Source organism: Haliaeetus leucocephalus, unplaced genomic scaffold, assembly GCF_000737465.1.
Source record: "Haliaeetus leucocephalus isolate CR32 unplaced genomic scaffold, Haliaeetus_leucocephalus-4.0 Scaffold473, whole genome shotgun sequence".
NCBI classification, from domain to species: Eukaryota; Metazoa; Chordata; class Aves; order Accipitriformes; family Accipitridae; genus Haliaeetus; species Haliaeetus leucocephalus.
In genome coordinates, this window is record NW_010972909.1 from 5,937,388 (window position 1) to 5,955,416 (window position 18,029).

An 18,029-nucleotide genomic window follows, 5' to 3' on the forward strand; every position below is an offset into this window, starting at 1 on the left:
CAATAAAACATTCAGATGGGCAGGAACCGGTTTGTCTTGCAATACCTCACAAAGCTATGTGAAATATGAGAGCTTTCTTAAGCTATTGTTTGAGAGTTCAAGGAGTGTGAGAACAGACAGCAGTGAGGAAGATGAACCTATGCAAATTTTATGTAGATATCTTTTGTTAGAGTATGATTGAAGCTGTGGAGGAGGAGCACCATCTCAGGCCAGTTTAAAAGCCAGAAGCCAGGCTGTCCACTTGAGATCAGTCTCTCTTCTTTCTTCTTCACAGACAGAGATGTGGTCAAGGATTCTGCTGAGTATTCTGTCCTTGAACTGGATTGCCACAGTATCTTCTGAACCGTAAGAGATCATACAATCTGTGTTTTTATGATAACATATTTTATTATATTTCCCACCACTTTATTTCTTCTGGGACACTGCTATATAATAAACTGGATGTCTGAGACCTAGGTTCTGAAATGTGTCTGAAGTAGATGACATTGAAGGATGATTTAGAATGATGCGCTCCATCATAAAACTGCTATGAAATCTGATGTGAATGACAGAAACCTAGAACTGGAGTAGATGAAGTCTGAAGTGCATGGGTAAAGCGGGGTGGAGATTCAAGACTAGACTAGCAAGTAATACTAATAATCAGGACTGATATGCATCAGCAGCAAAAGAGAGGCATGGTGTATGAGGGGGGTGGATAATGGCTGGTAGTAGGGACTATGCTGAATGGCAATACTAATATTAGTATGAGTATGAGTATAAGTATTAGTATTACGCTGGCTGTGCTGTCACAGCTTATACAGCACTGTCAATGTCCATGGCTTTATACAAACAGAAGATTTCAGCCACAATACACCAAGATTGGAGCTTAAATCCCCTTCTCAAAAGTTCTAAAGGAAAACACTGTGAAAGTCAGAAGGTTTAGCTTTCTTAGATACATTGTTGGTTTTAATAATTTTACTTTTTGGTCTTTGAATATCATGCAGTCTGAACTGGGCAAGTGAAAATAACAAACATAAGCAAGCAAAACTGTGGGAGAAAAAAAGGGAAAGGCTCAGATTACCAAGAAAAGATTGTGCGATTCATGTTGTGCTGCAGAACCAACTCATAAATTCTGTCATATATTATTTGGAAAGACTAGTTTGGGCAGCAGAGAACTGGCAGCCAGCAACAGAACCTTAGCCAAATATAGCAAATCTGAAGGAATGTTTTTCAGAGGAAGAATTTGGGGAAGGAAGGCTGCCCTAATTATAGAGAGCAGTATAACTAAAAAAGCCCAATGGAAGAAAGAAGCAAAGGAAGCAATGCAGGGAGAGAGAAGCATGGAAACAGAATATAGCATGCAGGTTAGATTGAGCGTTCCTTGGAATATTCTGCAAAATTGAAAAGCAGGATCATTTCTTGTGCATTATGCTGATTGACCTATGATAGGTCAGTTCTTATTTGGAGGGAGAGATATCCAGATAAAAATAAATTAAAAATTTGTTGCAACCGTTAACTAGTATTTTTGTCATTCATATCAAATGTAAATGTAAATGCTGTGTAAATACCTGGAATGGAAAGATGCAGTATTATGCTGGGCAAAAGACTGCATAGAATGTTGCCAGTCTTTCAGCTCAGAAAGAACTGTGAGGGACAAAAAAAAATTGTCATCTGTACTTTCTTAGCATATTATTCGAAATTCATTGAAAGAAATGGAAATCTTTCCACTGGTTCGAGCAAGCTTTGGACCATGGCTTCCTTCACATGTATGGCATTTCTGTGGTATTTTCCTCTCCTCTTTGCTCTGACTTTCCTCCATGACTGAACTGTCTGATCTGGTCTTGCCTTCTTACAGTCAGTATGTGCTGCTGGTCCCAACAGTAGTACGGAGCGACTCTCCACAGACCGCTTGTGTGCAGTTTCACAACCTCAGTGAGCCTCTGTCCCTGAGCATCGTCCTGGAATATGGCAGTATCCAGAGGACTCTCTTTGAGGAATCCATCACAAAGAATGATTTCTTCAAGTGCTGCGAGTTCAAGGTATTTTCTCTTTTGAGACTACTAGAGAGGGTGTAGAAGCTGGAATTACTTCTGAGTGCAACTCTTCTTGTCAGTGAGGGCAAGAAGATGAAGAGTGTGGCCAGAGAATAGGACGAAAAAAGATAACGTGCTGGAAAGGCTGACAATATAGACATATGGGTTGTAGGGGGAATCTGGAGAAAGGCTTTCCATCTCCATTCACAGAGTGAATAGAAAAAAGCTTTTGATTGCCATCACAGGTGCATGCGCCCTATGGGACTGTTATAATTGCCAAGCTGGAGAACCCAGCTGGGACATGCTCATTCCCTTTCCTGTGACTCTGCAAGATCTGGACAGATATGACAAGCAAGTCCCAAGGTTAGGTCTTCCAGAATGCAGCAGGAGAAAACACTTCAGAATTGAACGATATGCCTGGGGCAACCTGCATATAGGCAGGTAGCTACATGAGACGGGGAAGTGCATAGGACAGAGCATAGCTTAAATCCTTGGTACCTGGTGAACAGATTATGGGATTTCCACAGCAGAAATTCCCAGAGACTATCTCACTGGCAAAATGGGGCTTCTCATGACTTTGCACAAGATATTTATGACTCACTTGACAGTATCTTAACAGCCCTGTGCATCAGAGGACCTCAACATATCTCATTTACCACTTTTCCTCTGGGTTTTTGTTTCTCTCCAGGTTCCTCCTGCTACTTCTGACCCCCTAGCATTCATTTCCTTCTCTGCCAAAGGCACCAGAGTTGACTTAGCTGAGAGAAGATCAGTGGCGATTCAGAATGTGGATAATACCGTCTTCATCCAGACGGACAAACCCATCTACAAACCAGGGCAAAAAGGTGGCTGAGGAGTTTGAGTCAGCTAGTGACCTGGGAAACTGAGGGCAAGGGTGGGTCTAGAATGACAAGGACTTCCTCTTATGGAATAAAAGACCATGGACTGCAACGACCATGAGCAATCCTTCAGATAGTGTATAATTGTCATCTGAGGTTGGGCTCATCAAAAGTCAGTGAAAAATAGAAGTGATTCACAAAATGGCAACAAATGAGTAGAGTTCATGTGTTTTTACTGAGTTAATTGCATTTACAGGATCTTGAGTTCTGCCAGGTTTGCTGAGGTCAGTCACATTAAAAATGTCCTTAAAAATATAGAAAATAATAGGTTAAGCCTGGAATTAATGAAATTCATACAAAAATAAATTAAGCATGTAATTTCCTGTCAAAAGCTCTTTCTACTTAACTGCTAATGTAAATCACAGCTCTGATTCCATCATGATATTTAAATGACAGTACTAGCTGTGGTATAGTTAGCTGTCTCTTTAGTATAATTATACTTCAGTGCTGCACAGGGTTTGCACTTGGAATAAGGACAAATGCTTCCTTCTCTTCGATTTTCGCATTGAATTGGTTTTTATAAACAGTTTTTTAGGAAATGCTCCAAAGAACTGAGTCCTTCAAGAAGAACTGAAGGCAGTAAAGAGTATTTGTATTTACTATAGAGGTTACTTTAGTCCCAGTGGGTCAGAATTGAAGATATTTCAGCTGACAAGTTTATTTTAGTTTTCTTTTTCACTGGCTAAGATAATCAAGTCCTTTCTAGTTCTCTGTGGACTCTTTAGTTCTCCCTAAAAGCCTGGGCAAACTTTGTTTCATTTGTATGTTGAAAGTGACTCACCACTGCTAAGTAAATGATCCTTTTTTGTCCTACGTCTTTTTCAGTGATGTTTCGTGTGGTGACTTTGGACACCCAGTTCAGACCTGTTCAGGAGACAGTAAGTATGAGTGATAGTCAAGATTTTTCAAGCACCCTCCTGAAGTACCTGTTCACAGAGACACTCTCAATTAGAAATTTAATAAAAAGGGCTTGGGATAGGCCTCCTGATGTTTCTTTGAGAACTGCCATAACTCTTTAGCTTCACATTCCATCTTTTCCCTGCCTTTATAGAGGGCAAAGCGTCTGAAAGCACTCCTGGAAATCAATCACAGCACTCAGATTTTGTAGTCACTTCACCTGCCCCAGATATGTAGAAAAAGACTGGATGTTTTTGTAGAAAAGATAAATTCACAAACAGGTTATCCTCTTAAAATTAACTCTATTACAGACATGAGTTTCAAATTGATTCCTTGGCCCAGTCTTCTGTATCCAGGGGAAGCTTTTCACAGCCTTCTTTATGTTATAGTATTTCTCAAGCTCCACAGCTAATTTCTTGATGTTTTGATTTTTTTTTTTCTTTCTCTTTTTTTCCTCCTCCAGTATCCCCGAATCATCATTGAGGTAAGAGATGTAACATGTCATTAAAACACAAGTTGCTTTGGAAAGACTATGCTTCATCATTCCCCATAGTGTCAATAGCTGAGGGAGACTCATCCAGAGCACACTGTCCAAAGCCAATGAACTTGAGGTTGAACGGTGGCAGTACTCGTTATCAAACATTAGAGGAGAAGAAATCAGCAGAACTGGAGATGTGAGTCAGAGATGGCATGGGGTTGTTGCTGCATCTTTAGTTAGGATTCAGAGTGTTCAGTGTAGCCTTACTTTGGTAGGACTACAGTAAATGGGTTAGTGAAATAGCCTCATTCTCATACAGGCATAAGAATAGTAACTTCCTGAAACATCATGTTCTGCTGAGGGACAGGCTAACAATGAATCGGTCTTCTACCACATTTCATACCACTAGATCTCAAAACACTTCCTGAAGGAGGCCAGCATAATATTCCCATTTTACAGAAGGAGTTGAGTCAGAAAGACATGCTAGAAGAGCTACAGATAAGCAACATGAGTTTCAGTCAGGTACTATTCCTGGATGATCTGAGATCATCTGGCAGTGTAGCTAATTTCCAGTTAAACATAAATTTAGGCTTGTTTAATCCACAGATTTGGAAAATTAATGGGAAGTCAGAGCACACGTCATCAGCCCAAACTCACATTCAATCTGTGATACACTTAGCCAATATGCCAAGATACAAAACTTGGAAAGAAGGCAAGAAGACAAGAAACAGGGTGGTAAAGGTTTTGGTACATCTCTTTCTCCCACTCTGCAGGATCCAGAGCAAAACAAAATCTTCCAGTGGTTGGAGGTAACATCTAAGCATGGAATTGTCCAGCTCTCCTTTCCACTAATCTCAGAGCCTATTCTGGGGTCCTACCACATCACTGTGGAGAAGAAGTCAGGTGAAAAAGAGTACCAGTTCTTCACGGTGGAGGAATATGGTAAGCAAAGGCTGTGAACTGCCCTGCACGAGCACTGAGGCTGGCTCTGCCTGAGTCAGATAGGAGCTGCTAGTGCAGAGTTTAAGTGCTTTGAATTCTCCACTTCATGCCTGAGAAGGAAAGACTTGGAGAGGGCTGGGTGGAGAAAGGGAAGGCAAGAAGGGAAAAAAGAAATGCTGAGAAAGGCAGCATTTTTCAGGAATTAAATTAGGAGTCTAATTCTTTCCTGGGCTTGGCACAAAGTCGCTGTGTGACTTTGGGATCCACATCCTATCAGTCAGGCCTTACACTCCCTATCTGTTCAGGGGAAAATGAATTTGTCAGGCCTGTTCTGTTTTGTGGAGGTCATCACTAGGCTAAAATATGCAGTAGAAATCTGAAGATATTATCAAACAGCTTAAATGACAGGTACTGGATTGTTACTGGGGAAGGCTGGATAGCTAGTGGAAGTGCAAGATGGAAAACAGTGGGTAGCAGAGGTGCCAAAGCCCTCACAGTGATCTGCTTACTCTTTGGAATAGAACATATCAAGGGAGCTGCTAAGTTCATTTGAATTTTACAAGTTTTCTCATCTTATGGTGGCAGGTTTTCCTTAGTAGTTCCCAAAGAAACCTTGGACAACTCTCAGTTGTTTGGGTTTTTTGTAACGGCAGTAAAGCACCTTTCCTGCTTACCCTACAGAGCTCTTTCATACATTCCAGTCTCCTGTTTACAGGTGCATGAGAAAAAGGCCTTTTCCAGCTATGTTGTCATTATTGCTGGTGACCTGGGACAAAAGATAAGCTGAAAAGAAAGAGTGACAGTGACCTGTTTTATTTTACTATTTCACTTAATCTGTTGCCTTTCTTCTTCAATGGGGCTGGATTGCATAATAACTTCTGTTCTCCAGGGCTTAACTAGTTTGAGACATCAACATTACTGCCACCTTTCTCTTGAAGAAAATGTACAGCCAATTAAAGTGATTTATCACAGTTCTTATTGAGGCTATTATCATTATTAGTATGATTATTATTGCATTTTAAAGAAGTTATTCACCTTACCACTAAAGTTTATTTTTTTTCTCTGATAATATCCTACAACCAGCTCCTAGGTAGACTTTTCTTTGAACCATTTCCTCTCCCTTGTTGGTGAAAATGCCTTTGCCAATTGTTTTTTTACTGTCTTACACACACACACCTGTCTATGGTATGCAACTGCTGATCAGTCATATTCACATTGCATTCTCAGTGCTGCCAAAATTTGAAGTAACAACCAGTGTGCCGAAGAGGATTTCTTTCTTTGATGAAGAAGTCAGGGTGAACGTTTGTGCTTCGTAAGTATTACAGCTGAGAACAACACGTTTGTGCACAAGAAACACAGGATAGAGGATGGTGTGCCGTGCTGGGAAGCAGGCACCCTGCTGCTGATTCAGAGTATGGGTTAGAGCAATTCCTTTAGCTATGACTTCCATGACATGGAATATGATAAATCTCCTCCTGCTACATAGCAGAATTAGAACTAGGAGAGTTTGTGTGTGTCCAACAGTTTGAAGATATCAAGTGGTACATACTCGCTAGCTATTGTTTTTTATTACTACAGAAAAGGAGAGAAATAGTACAGAAGAAGAGTCTATCATTAACATCACTGGCTGTGACACGGCCAAAAGGCAGGGTGGCATGAGCTAGAGGGGTGTATAGGGATCTTTGTCCAAAACGTCCTTCTTTGCTTATGACATGAATGAGAAAAAGCAAGCAGCAGGGGATGATACCTCAACCCTGAGTCCAGCACCACTTTCCAGTTTCAGACCTTGAAGAATGACTACACCAAGACAATGGTAAAGCAGGCTTTTTTAACAAGATGCCAGAAACAGCCTAAAAACAGTTGAAGGGAACTCTGCTAGGGCTAACTGGACCTAATTCCCAGATGCTCTTCTGTCTGTCCTCTGGGCACTCCTGAGGGTTTTAGAGTCTGCATTGCTGTGCAATCTTTGCAGGTTTCATGCTAAGTCCGCATGACGTGATTCTTGTGTCTCTTGCTCTCCTAGGTACACTTATGGCCAACCAGTGCAAGGGAATGCCCAAATCAATTTGTGTCAGCAGCGCTTTTATCGTCCACGATGTGAGCAAAATGGGAAAGAAACCTGTGAAGCTGTCACTGGACGGGTATGATACAGGGCAAGGCCTTTCTTCCCAATCTGCTTTACTACCTAGCATATAGCATAGTGTTTAATGGCCTCATTCATTTCCTGGGGAACACTAGAGAGACAATCCTAGAGGCATGGTTTTTCTTACTATCTCACAGACAATGCTGAAATACCATGAAGGTAGTTTTTAGCAATGACCTCATTAGCAGACTTTGATTTTTCCCTCAGAAAGAGTCAGTAGGAGGGAGGAAAGCTTATGAAACTATAAATTTGTGATCATTCCTAAAACACTGGAGCTGTGTTCTTACCAAATCTAATCAGCAGACCTCTACTGGGAGTCTCTGAGGACACTTAATGTTAAACTAATGATTAATTTCTCCACTAGGTCAGAGCTCAGGCATCATGCAAGATGGGTTTAAGAAGGAGCATGAGCATAGAGAGGAGTAGGGGGAATGAGGAGTGAAGTTTCCAGGTGCAAGGGTAAATGGTACTGAAACAATGAGCTGGAAAGGGAGCCAGGGAGTGAGAAGTGTAAGGTAGGAGGGGAGCGGGTAGGAAGGAAGAGCTGAAGAAGATGTGACCAAAGACAATGAAGCTCTTCAGAGACCCACTAATACAGATTCAGGAACAATTTTCAAAACCTTGAGAAAATGGTCTTTCCCCTTTGTGCTCCTTTTTCAGCTGGGGAAGGATGGCTGCCTCAGCACTGTCATCTCCATCAAAAGATTCCAGCTCTACCGCAGCTATGCCAGGATGTATACCAGCCTCAACGTAGAAAGCACTGTCACTGAAAATGGGACAGGTAACACCAGGTGGAGGTTGGGAGTAGCTGATTAAAGCTACTAGGTGGTACTTTCTGAGATGAATCTCCTGGATCCCGAGCTGTGCAGCAAACAACCAACAATCACCATTTTCTTCGTGCAGCTCTCCCTCCAGAGCATCACTCCTCCATATAGCTTTTCAAAAGAAACAGTTTTCTGCCCACGTCTGATTTCTGTTTCCTCCCCTTTACGCTGGGTGTGTCTCACAGGTATCCAGATGAAAGGCTACGACTATGTTGCAGTCAATGAAGAAAATGACAGAGTGATGTTCAAGAATATGGATCTCTATTACAAGAGGGGAATTCCTTACTATGGTGAGGTGGGTACCTGAGAGGATACATTTAGATCAAAACTCCCTGAGGTGCAGCATGATGATTTCTGTGTTGCCCCATTTATGGCTGTCCCCTAACTCTGTGCTGACAACTTCTGGTGGTAATGCTGCATAACAGTGACTGTTGTATAGTTGTCTCATTACGTTAGATGCTCCTAGAGAAAATAAGAAAATCATATCATACCTGGAGTGTCAGGGTCTCTCTTCTGCCATAGTTAGAAAATGCCTAAAAGGTGGGTAAGTGAAAGGTCATATGAGTGGGAAAGAGTCTGCAAGAAACTATTTCAGCAACAGCTGTGCCTAAACTGAAGGTAGAATTTACCCTGTGTTGCATCATGCAGTCCCAGGGATGTTTCCTTAAAGCAGTATAGGTGTTGGAGCACATTCCAACTTCTTAGCAACCTGCACATGCAGGATAAACCCAGGCACAGAAAGGAGGATGAGCTGTACAGCATCATCCTGATGTGCAATGGGGGCAGAGGCTGTGCACAGGTGCCTCGGAGATGGGAGGTGGTACTGAGCTCCACAAGTCACCTGTCACTGTGAAGTCATCTGATTGCTTTAGGTTTGTTAATCAGTGCTCTCCAAAGAGTATGTGCTCTGGAGTCCCTCTGTTTCTATTTGCTCAGGAAGGGAGAGCATGAGGTAAGAATTTAAACCATCATCTCTCACTTAGTAGTCTTTAACTTATGTGATGGCCCACTGAACTAATGGTCACTGAGAAACAGAGGACTTATCATTAAAATAATCTTTTATACGAGATCATGTATATAAACAATTCCTTCTCCCTTTGTGACACATAGTTTGTCCTTGCACTGATGGGAATTGCCTGTCTTTGCCTGTCACAGAACTCCTGCTCCTTCAAAATATTGAGGAGCATTTGCCTCTTAAATACATTTCACTCTTGATTTCTACTCCCTGCAATTGTCCTCAGTGCTTAAGTGAGAGTCCTCTGGTGAGCAGAGCATTTCCCTTTTTTTTTTCTTTTTTTTTCTGAATCCCTTGGGTATTCTATGTGTCAGATCACTGTGACAAATATGGATGGCAAGCCTGTTGCTGATAGGACTGTCCTGCTGGACCTCAATGAAAACTATCTGGCCAACTATACCACTGACAAGAACGGCACTGCTGCTTTTTCCATCGACACGTCCAACATCTTTGATCCCAGTTTTAAGTTGACCGTAAGTAAATACAGTCTAATTCCTGAAAAAAATACTTCATTGGAGAGAGGGTTTAGAAGGAATCAGGGGGTGCTGGCAGGATTGTTTCAGATGAGGAAAGTAGGCGGTCACTCCACCAACACCTGCAACCTGTGTGAAACTAGTACGAGTAAACACCAGTGCATGAGAAGTGGCAGACTGCATCCCAGGAGTGTTTGGGCTGCAGTGATCTTCAACACCTCCCTGCTTTTCCCTCTGCTCAGAAGCCCCTCCTGCAGCCATCGTCCTTCTCTTTATTCTGTGCGCTAGAGGAACCTTCCTTGCAGTCTGCCTTGCCTTCCCCACACAGCCTGGATGCACGGCAGCCTCTTTCCCTGCTTCCCTGCATTTCTGCTGGCAGAGACTCCTGCCTGTTACCATTACACAGTCTTCTCATGTTGTCATGCCTTTTCTCTGGTGTGATGGGAAGAGCTGTGAAAAAGAAGGCTGTTTGAGAACAATGCCATTCTAACCCACAATAAGTCCTAGCAGTTTATAGAGCCTGTTCCAAGCCTGCAAGGATCTGAAATCCCCTCCCTACTGCAACGTGCCATAGGTGTCTGCATACATTAAGGTGTCCAGAAGGCCCCCTGCTCTGGGCTGGTAAAGCACAAATTTATCACACCAGCTCTTGCTCTTGGCTTAAACAGCCCCACAAAATCAGCTTCCCAACAGAATATTTTAGAGGAAAGATGCCTTTGCCTCTCATCTGCCTGCCATTTTTTAATTTTCCACTTTGTTGATTCCCCATGTATGACTCTTCTACTTCATAGGTCAGGCAGGCACCAGATGACTGTGCAGACTTCTTCATCTGGAGGAATGATAATGAGCACCAAGCCTTATTCCTTGTCTGGCGTTTCTACTCACGAACCAACAGCTTTGTGAAAATTGAACCAGTGAGGGAGAAGCTCAGTTGTGGCCAGCAGCAAATGATCAATGTTCACTATGTCTTGAACAGAGACGGCTACAGGAATGCCAATCAGACAAACTTCTACTATGTGGTAAGTGCTACCTTGGCTCCCAAATCATGTCTTTGTTTTCTCCTTCTCTTGAACGCTATATAAGGCAGAAATCTCCAGACCAGAGGGTGGTTACAGATCACAGCTCAATTTGACGGCCTTTGAAGCCTCTCAGAACACTACTCAAAATCAATGATTTCATGGGGGAAGGGAGGAGGTGCTTTTGATCCTGTCTCATGAGTTTTTTCTATGCTCAGGTGATGACAAAAGGAAAAATTATTCTCAGTGGCCAGAAGCAAGTCAGCATCTCTGGTGGTAAGTTCTAGACCGTATTACTACTGATACTTCAGAGCATCGTTCTGAGCACGAGAGCACTAGTAAGTTTTGTAAGAAGGGATGAAAGCAGAGAACTGCAGCTAAATCAGGTACTAGTTCTTAAACCCCATGACCTGTCACCACTCACAGTATCATTTGCTTTTGCTGCAGCATCTAGCCAATCCCCCATATCATAATCAAACTCATCTTATTAGTTGAAAGATGAAAACTTTGTCATGACTGAACACAAGGAATGTAACCTTCTGTTTTATTTCTTTCCAAGGAGTATTTACAGTTTCACAGTTATTCTGTGACATCCTAGTTTTCACCAATTAGAAGACTAAAACTTTTTAAAATTTGAAATAATAGGTGTCCTATTTGACAGGGATATTTAGCAGTTAACTACCTGGAATTCATTGCACTTTCAGAACTCTCCAAATACCCACAAATGACAATGATCCTACCAATCAGAGCAAATTGAACTTTGTTCTTTCATTGTTAAAAATATCTTTTCTTGCAGAACCTGGTCTATTTCCCGTCTTCAGTAGGTGGCTTAAGTAAGCCTCACTACACATATGGGACTTGTTGTTTAGTATTTGCCATCTTTGGTCTTAAGCTTAATTTCCTGCCCCTGCTCTAGTAGTTGTCACCCATGTAGATAAGAACTTCATATTTCTTAGTGTTAAGAGAGCTCTCCCTTAGCTCAGGAGACTGGCCTATCTCCTCTGGTGTAGGAGGTTCTAGGTTTGAGACCCAAAGGCAATGTTGTGCTCCTCTCGTAGCAATCATGCACAGATTTCCCTGTCCAACTTTTACTCAGCTCAGTTTGCCCTCTCTACAAAGCACCCTGCTCTCAGCATCCTCCGGTTTGTATCTGTTGTCTTGCTGATGGGAGCTGAGATGAATCTTCCAATATTCAGCTTCCCTGTTTTTTAAAGGTACTGGTAGGTTATGGATAAATATGTGGCCCTTCCACCAAAGCAGAGGTTTGTCTAATCTCTTTTGTTGGCTTCTTTTCCCACTCCATGTTCTTTCCACAGCTCCCAGAGGTACATTCGCCATCACGCTGACTGTCACTGAGAAGCTTGCCCCCAGTGCCAGACTGTTGCTCTACACGGTGCATCCTCATGGGGAGATAGTGGCTGACAGCTCTTGGATACGCAGCGATGTATGCTTCAAAAACAAGGTGAAAACCTTTGCTTACCTATTAAGGGCTATATCAGCCAGTTCTTTGCTGAGAGAACAGTTAGGGAATTACTTCATCAAGAGCCCTGCACTCGGGATGGGCTTTAGGAATCGAAAAGGTACAGACGTGCCTGGGAACATGAGGAGCTGTCCTTGGAATTGACCCGTATGCTCAGACTCGGACTGAGTTCTGACATGAGTGGGCAGAGGATGGTGACATGGGGAATATAGAGATGGGGAATTTTTACAGAGCAGTGATTCAAAAGACCATCTAGCAGTAGGAGCTTCACCCCACTGAGAACAGAGAAATGCTGGTAAAAGGTGATTTTTAGATATATGTGCCAAGCTGATTCTCCTAATTTCTGTGTGGTTGTCTTGGATTTATTCATTTCCAGCTCCAGCTCAAGTTCTCTGAGAAGCAGGGTCTCCCAGGCTCTAAAGTCAGTCTCCACCTTGAAGCTGCTGCCAACTCCTACTGTGCCCTGCGAGCTGTAGATCAGAGCATCCTTCTTCTTCACCCTGCACGAGAGTTATCTGCTGAGAGCGTAAGCCACATCCCCAGTGCTGTGTTCTTTTGACCTAGGGATATCCAGAATGACATTCCAATTCCCACCTGTGATCTCTCTGTTGCTGGCTGTATTTTTATTTTTCTCTTGGAAACCGACAACTCAGTGATTAAAGAAAGGTCTATGGCAGTTGTACACTTCAAAAACAAAAACTGATAGTGGAACATTTACTTTTGGAAAGCATGGCAGTGTAAGACACATCCCAAGAACATGCCTAATGTAAATCCTTGAAAGCATAGTTCATCCCTGGGGAGTGATTATGTCAAAATTGCATTTTATGACTCAAATAGGCCTTGGACCCAGAACAAAAGCTGTAGATGCCAGCGAGTATCTTGTTGGACTCCAGTCTCCAATTTGCATAACTCAGGAGTATATCTCCATGCTTTTTGCTCAAGTTCACCCCACAAAGCCATTGCAGCTCAGAAGGAGGAGGGTAGAGTCAAGTCCTTCTTGTGTATCACCAGCTAAACTGCTTATTCATCTCTAGGTAGGCATCACTAGACAAACCCACCGCAGTCTACAGGATTGCTGAGGGGCCACCATAAGCTTTGAATACATGTGATTTTGCACCTGCCTGGGACCTTCCTTGTGTTTACCCTAGTCATTCTTACCTCCCAGGTGTACTACCAACTTCATGTGAGTGATTTATATGGCTATTACTACAACGGGCTCAACCTGGAAGATGACAAGCCAGAGGAGTGTACCCCAGTCAAAACCACCTTTTTTGGTGGCTTGTACTATGAACCTGTGAATGTCAGTAGTGATGGTGATGTCTACAGGATTTTCAGGGTATGTGCTCTGTGTGGTTCTTTAAGTGGGAGATATTCCAGAAGAATTCATGCACATTAGCATTCAACTTTCTCCGGTGGTGGTTCTTACTGCTAAGAGAAGGCAGCAGATGCCTGGAACTGCCTAAAGTCTCTGACCACCCAGTTTCTGCCTTCTTATCCCCACCTCTTACTCAGGAATACTGAAAATCACTACTTGATATATTCGCTGGGATCCTGCCCATGCTTCAGTAGACATTTCATAAGCAAGACCATGGCCTTGGCTCATGAGCTCAGGCATTCCTAGTAAAGATCTGAGTCAGTGATGCGGGCCACTTGATTCCTGATACACTTGCCTCCACTTCCCACTGGCCCCGTGGCCTAAGCCCTAACATAAGCCCCATGATTACTGCTCTTCACAGAATACCAAGTGTCACTGCTCTGTAAAAAAGACATAGGGGTTGGAGGGGAAGAGTTGTGACATTGAGGGTTGAAAGGATGGGATGTGAGGAGGGAGGAGGGAGATGAAGTATGAAAACCTAGGTGGGAGAAGTGTCATGCACTGGTAGCTAGTGCTTGCCCTGCATGACATGATTGATTCTTTTACATTCAGGATATGGGCCTGAAGGTTTTCACCAACTCTGTGCTGCGGAAGCCAGTTCTGTGCAATGAAGACAGATCAGATATGGAAGATTACCCTGTCTATTTTCACCATAGTGTCGCCCATGTCAGTGGCTATGGCATAGGTAAAAGAATGTTCATACTCTATCTCCAGTCCCAGTCTACCTGGTCTTCAAAACTGTTGCCTGTATAAAATAACAGCCAGCATGTTGAGGTTTGGGGGGGGAATAGGCCTATGTGTCCCAGTTTGCCCCTAGTAATTTCTTTCTGACAGTCCTTGAAGTAGAGTCAATTCTCTCTCACTTAGGTAGAGGGTGCATATAGAAAAGACAGGGAATACTGGGATACTACTTCTTTCATAAACTGATATTAGTTTTTCAGGGTTTTTCAGGTTAGAACCTTTCATCAAATCACAGTTCAATTAAATATTTAAAAGGAAATGCCAATGCAGAAAAATAATGGCAATTCCCAATGTCAAGAATTCACCCAGCACTTAGCATACTTAGCACATAGTCTCCAAAGCCTTTGTAGATCAGCAAGAGTTATGATTATCTCTCTCCAAGTCAGATTGCTCAGCAAAAGAGCAAAAGTAGCAGTCATAGGTTGCCACAAGGGAAATTACTATTCAACACTAGGAAAAAGTTCTTCCCTGTGAGAGTTGTGCTACACTAGAAGAGGTTCTCTAGGAGGTTTTGGAATCTCCAACCCTGCAGATTCTCAAAACTGAACTGGACAAGACCCTTGAGCAACATGATCTGACTTTGAAATTAGCCCTACTTCAAGGAGATTGGACTAGAGAACTCCAGAGGTTACTCTCAACCTAGATTTTTTCAATGATTCTGTGATTCTACCATTCTAAGTCCAGCAAAATAAAAAAGTATTGTTATTTCCATGATACAGCTAGGAAATATGAGGTACCTCCATGCTAAATGAGTAGTTGGATATCACAAGTGAGTCTGTGGCAAAACTGGACAGAGGACCTTGGTTCCTAATATCAGACCTGTAGTTTGACTATATGAACAAAAGTAGTTTTCTAATGGACTGGATATTCAGCTCCAGTTTTAACTACTAAACAGGGTAAAAATGATTAAGTTCTCAGGGAGGTTTGTAAAGCATTATAAGCTTTGGTGACAATACTGGCTGCTGTTGCCCATTTGCAAATCAAAGAGAGCTAGTGGTAGAGGATGGGGAACATGCCTTTCTAACTGGATGATAAGACCTTTCAATATGAAGTGAAATGTCTTGTGAAATAGCTAAATTTTCTAGTATTTTCCCATGGGAAAAGAGAATAGATAAGAAATTGTTTCTTCCCATACCCTGTATCTTTTAGAATTTTCCTTTTTTACGGAAAAAGAATGGAAAAGTGCTCAAATGAAATACTTAGTGTTCATTTATGGTGTTGAGCATGTCTGACAGCAGTTCACATTCTTCTGGACTGACCTCTCTAATGTTATACTTAACCATACATGATCTTCTAGATGAGTCAAGGCTTGTTGGTGGGCGTGGTGTTGACACTGTTCGAAAATTCTTCCCTGAGACCTGGATTTGGGATCTGGTTCATACCGAGTGAGTATTTTTACCTTCACTTCTTACCTCCCAAGTGGATTTTTGAGTTGATACATGTTGCTGAAATGAATTTTGAGAAGAAGCCATGGAACGTATGTCTGCTTTGTAGATGCAGGTCTCCTTTTCCCTTCTTGCTCAATGACCGTTGAGCTCCCAACCTTGTACACAGTGTCAAACCTACCTGAACTGTGAATGACATCTGTTCTGTGCTCTGCCCCCATCCTTCTGATGGGTGGAAAGAATAAGGGTGAAGGCTAAAATAAAAGCATTTATTTAGGAGAGAGCAGGACCAAAACTTGTTATTTTTCATCAGATTTTTAATTCAGCAGCAGAAAACTCAGGTTATTTTGTTTTTCTTTCCAGACTATCACAGCATCTGCAATGATAATATCTCCATCTTAACGATGCATCCAGGGGCTGTTCTAGAACATTAATCCAAATTTATTTGTTCTAATCTGTATGTTTGGGCATTATGGTATTTGAACAAATGGTGTTTCTAAATTTTAAAAGCTGTGTATTCTTCCAAATGTTTTTTAACATGTAGTTTACAGCACCTTCATCTTTACTTCCAGCTTTATAAGATTTTTTTAAATATAGAGAGGTAACTTGCAGAAAGTGAGGAAAACAGAAGTACTGCCTCAAGCAGGGAGCCTATTCTATAATTTGGCTTGAAAATGCCAAAGATCATTTCTCATTCTTTTTTTCTTATTTTCCTCAGTTCCAGGGGAGAGGTCAATGTCTTTTACACCATTCCTGACACCATCACAGAATGGAAAGCCAGTGCTTTCTGTGTGCAGGATGATGCAGGGTTTGGCATCTCCTCACCTGTTTCACTGACAGCATTCCAACCATTCTTTGTGGAGCTCACCTTGCCATACTCTGTCATTCGAGGGGAAAAATTTAATTTAATAGCTAATGTCTTCAACTACCTCAACGAATGCATCCAGGTATATCAAGTTCCCTTTTGCCTCCTGTATGGTTTGCCTGTTTCCCAGAGATCCCAGCATTCTCCTGCATAACGCACCAGAAATGCAGAAATAAGTGTTTAACTTATGCTTTAGCCTGACATATTACTCTCTCACCCTCTCTCCCTGGACCCATCCCTGTGTGACAGCATTAGGAAAATGTGGCCAATGATCACTGTGGCTGGTCCACAGAAGGTAAGAACTTGGTCCTTATCCCTACATAATTTAGTTCTTCTTTTTGTTCCTGAAGGAGGAACTTGAGCAGACGGTATGGGTACTGTGCTGTGCAAAACACAATAGATACCAAGTATGTTGTATGTAGCAGTAACTCCTAAGAAGACTTGACTAATGAGCACGTACACCTTGGTATACTTCTGCCAAAACCAGACACTAACAGTGGGCAGAAAAGAGACAGGTTAGCCCTTCCTTGGAGAAATGCCTCATCCTTCTGTCCTGGTACCATCCCACGGATTCAGATGACAAATAGCTACTTCAGCAAGTCTCCCTTGCCCTGCCCCCTAACTTTAGGGGCAGTCTTCTTCATTTGTAACCTTGATCCTTCTTTCTTTGTCTCAGATCAGTGCCATACTCGCAAAGTCAGGTGACTACAAGGCAGAAATCCTTTCACCAGAGGGCAACACAGCAAGGGTGTGTGCCAATGAAAGAAAAACCTATATCTGGGCTGTTAACCCCCACAAACTCGGTAAGTTGATCTTTTCATAACCTTAATATATCCCTGTTTGATCTTTCTCCTCTGTCACTCCCGCCCTTCAATGCAGCATCAATAATCCACAGCCAGGCATTTCTGGACAGCTCCATTAATTGCTCCACAAATTTAGTATCAGACATCTGCTAAAGCTCCCTTAGACACACTGAATGAACAGTGAATTGTTCTGGTGTTTTATCTCTTCTGATTTTTGGTAGTCCATTTTAGGAAGAACTCTTTACTTGCCACATCATGTGTGAAATACTGGCAGGATTTCATGTGCCTATGATCTTTCAGCTGACAGTTTTGCACCAAACCAACTGTATTCAGTAAGAATAAAATTTGTTAATAATTTTGGACTGGATTCTCAACAGGCAAAAAGGACATTGCTCCTCTCCAATTTTACACCTGTGTTAATTCATACCGCCTTCAAGTCAATATTACGTTTTTTAAAAAGCAGTTACAACAGCTTGCATCTGTAAGTGCCCCAAAAGCTGAAGTACAAAAAACTTTTAACTAGCAAAGATTCTTCTCAAAATGAACCACAGATGGATCTTTTCTTTAAAAGGTTGTTTCTAAAACCCTATAGTCAGTATGACTGATTTCCTTCAAACTTACTGAGAAAGATGCAAAGTCATACTGAGATGAAAACTGGATATGCAGCGAAATAATACTGCA

At 42.1% G+C, this 18,029-nt stretch overlaps 1 protein-coding gene across 1 annotated transcript in view; it reads left to right on the top strand.

Annotated features, from left to right (window-relative positions):
* Positions 1-280: 280 nt before the first annotated feature.
* The window catches only part of LOC104836728 (ovostatin-like), a 31,980-nt gene continuing 14,231 nt past the window's right edge, over positions 281-18,029 (top strand). The window contains exons 1-20 of the mRNA XM_010575450.1: positions 281-345; positions 1,835-2,018; positions 2,701-2,857; positions 3,737-3,789; positions 4,272-4,292; positions 5,060-5,228; positions 6,456-6,540; positions 7,252-7,369; positions 8,032-8,152; positions 8,381-8,490; positions 9,525-9,683; positions 10,475-10,702; positions 10,918-10,975; positions 12,016-12,161; positions 12,556-12,705; positions 13,345-13,515; positions 14,107-14,239; positions 15,593-15,680; positions 16,399-16,627; positions 17,222-17,348. Of these exons, the coding sequence (XP_010573752.1) occupies positions 281-345; positions 1,835-2,018; positions 2,701-2,857; positions 3,737-3,789; positions 4,272-4,292; positions 5,060-5,228; positions 6,456-6,540; positions 7,252-7,369; positions 8,032-8,152; positions 8,381-8,490; positions 9,525-9,683; positions 10,475-10,702; positions 10,918-10,975; positions 12,016-12,161; positions 12,556-12,705; positions 13,345-13,515; positions 14,107-14,239; positions 15,593-15,680; positions 16,399-16,627; positions 17,222-17,348 (2,572 nt within the window). The remainder of the gene's footprint in view (positions 346-1,834; positions 2,019-2,700; positions 2,858-3,736; positions 3,790-4,271; positions 4,293-5,059; positions 5,229-6,455; positions 6,541-7,251; positions 7,370-8,031; positions 8,153-8,380; positions 8,491-9,524; positions 9,684-10,474; positions 10,703-10,917; positions 10,976-12,015; positions 12,162-12,555; positions 12,706-13,344; positions 13,516-14,106; positions 14,240-15,592; positions 15,681-16,398; positions 16,628-17,221; positions 17,349-18,029) is intronic.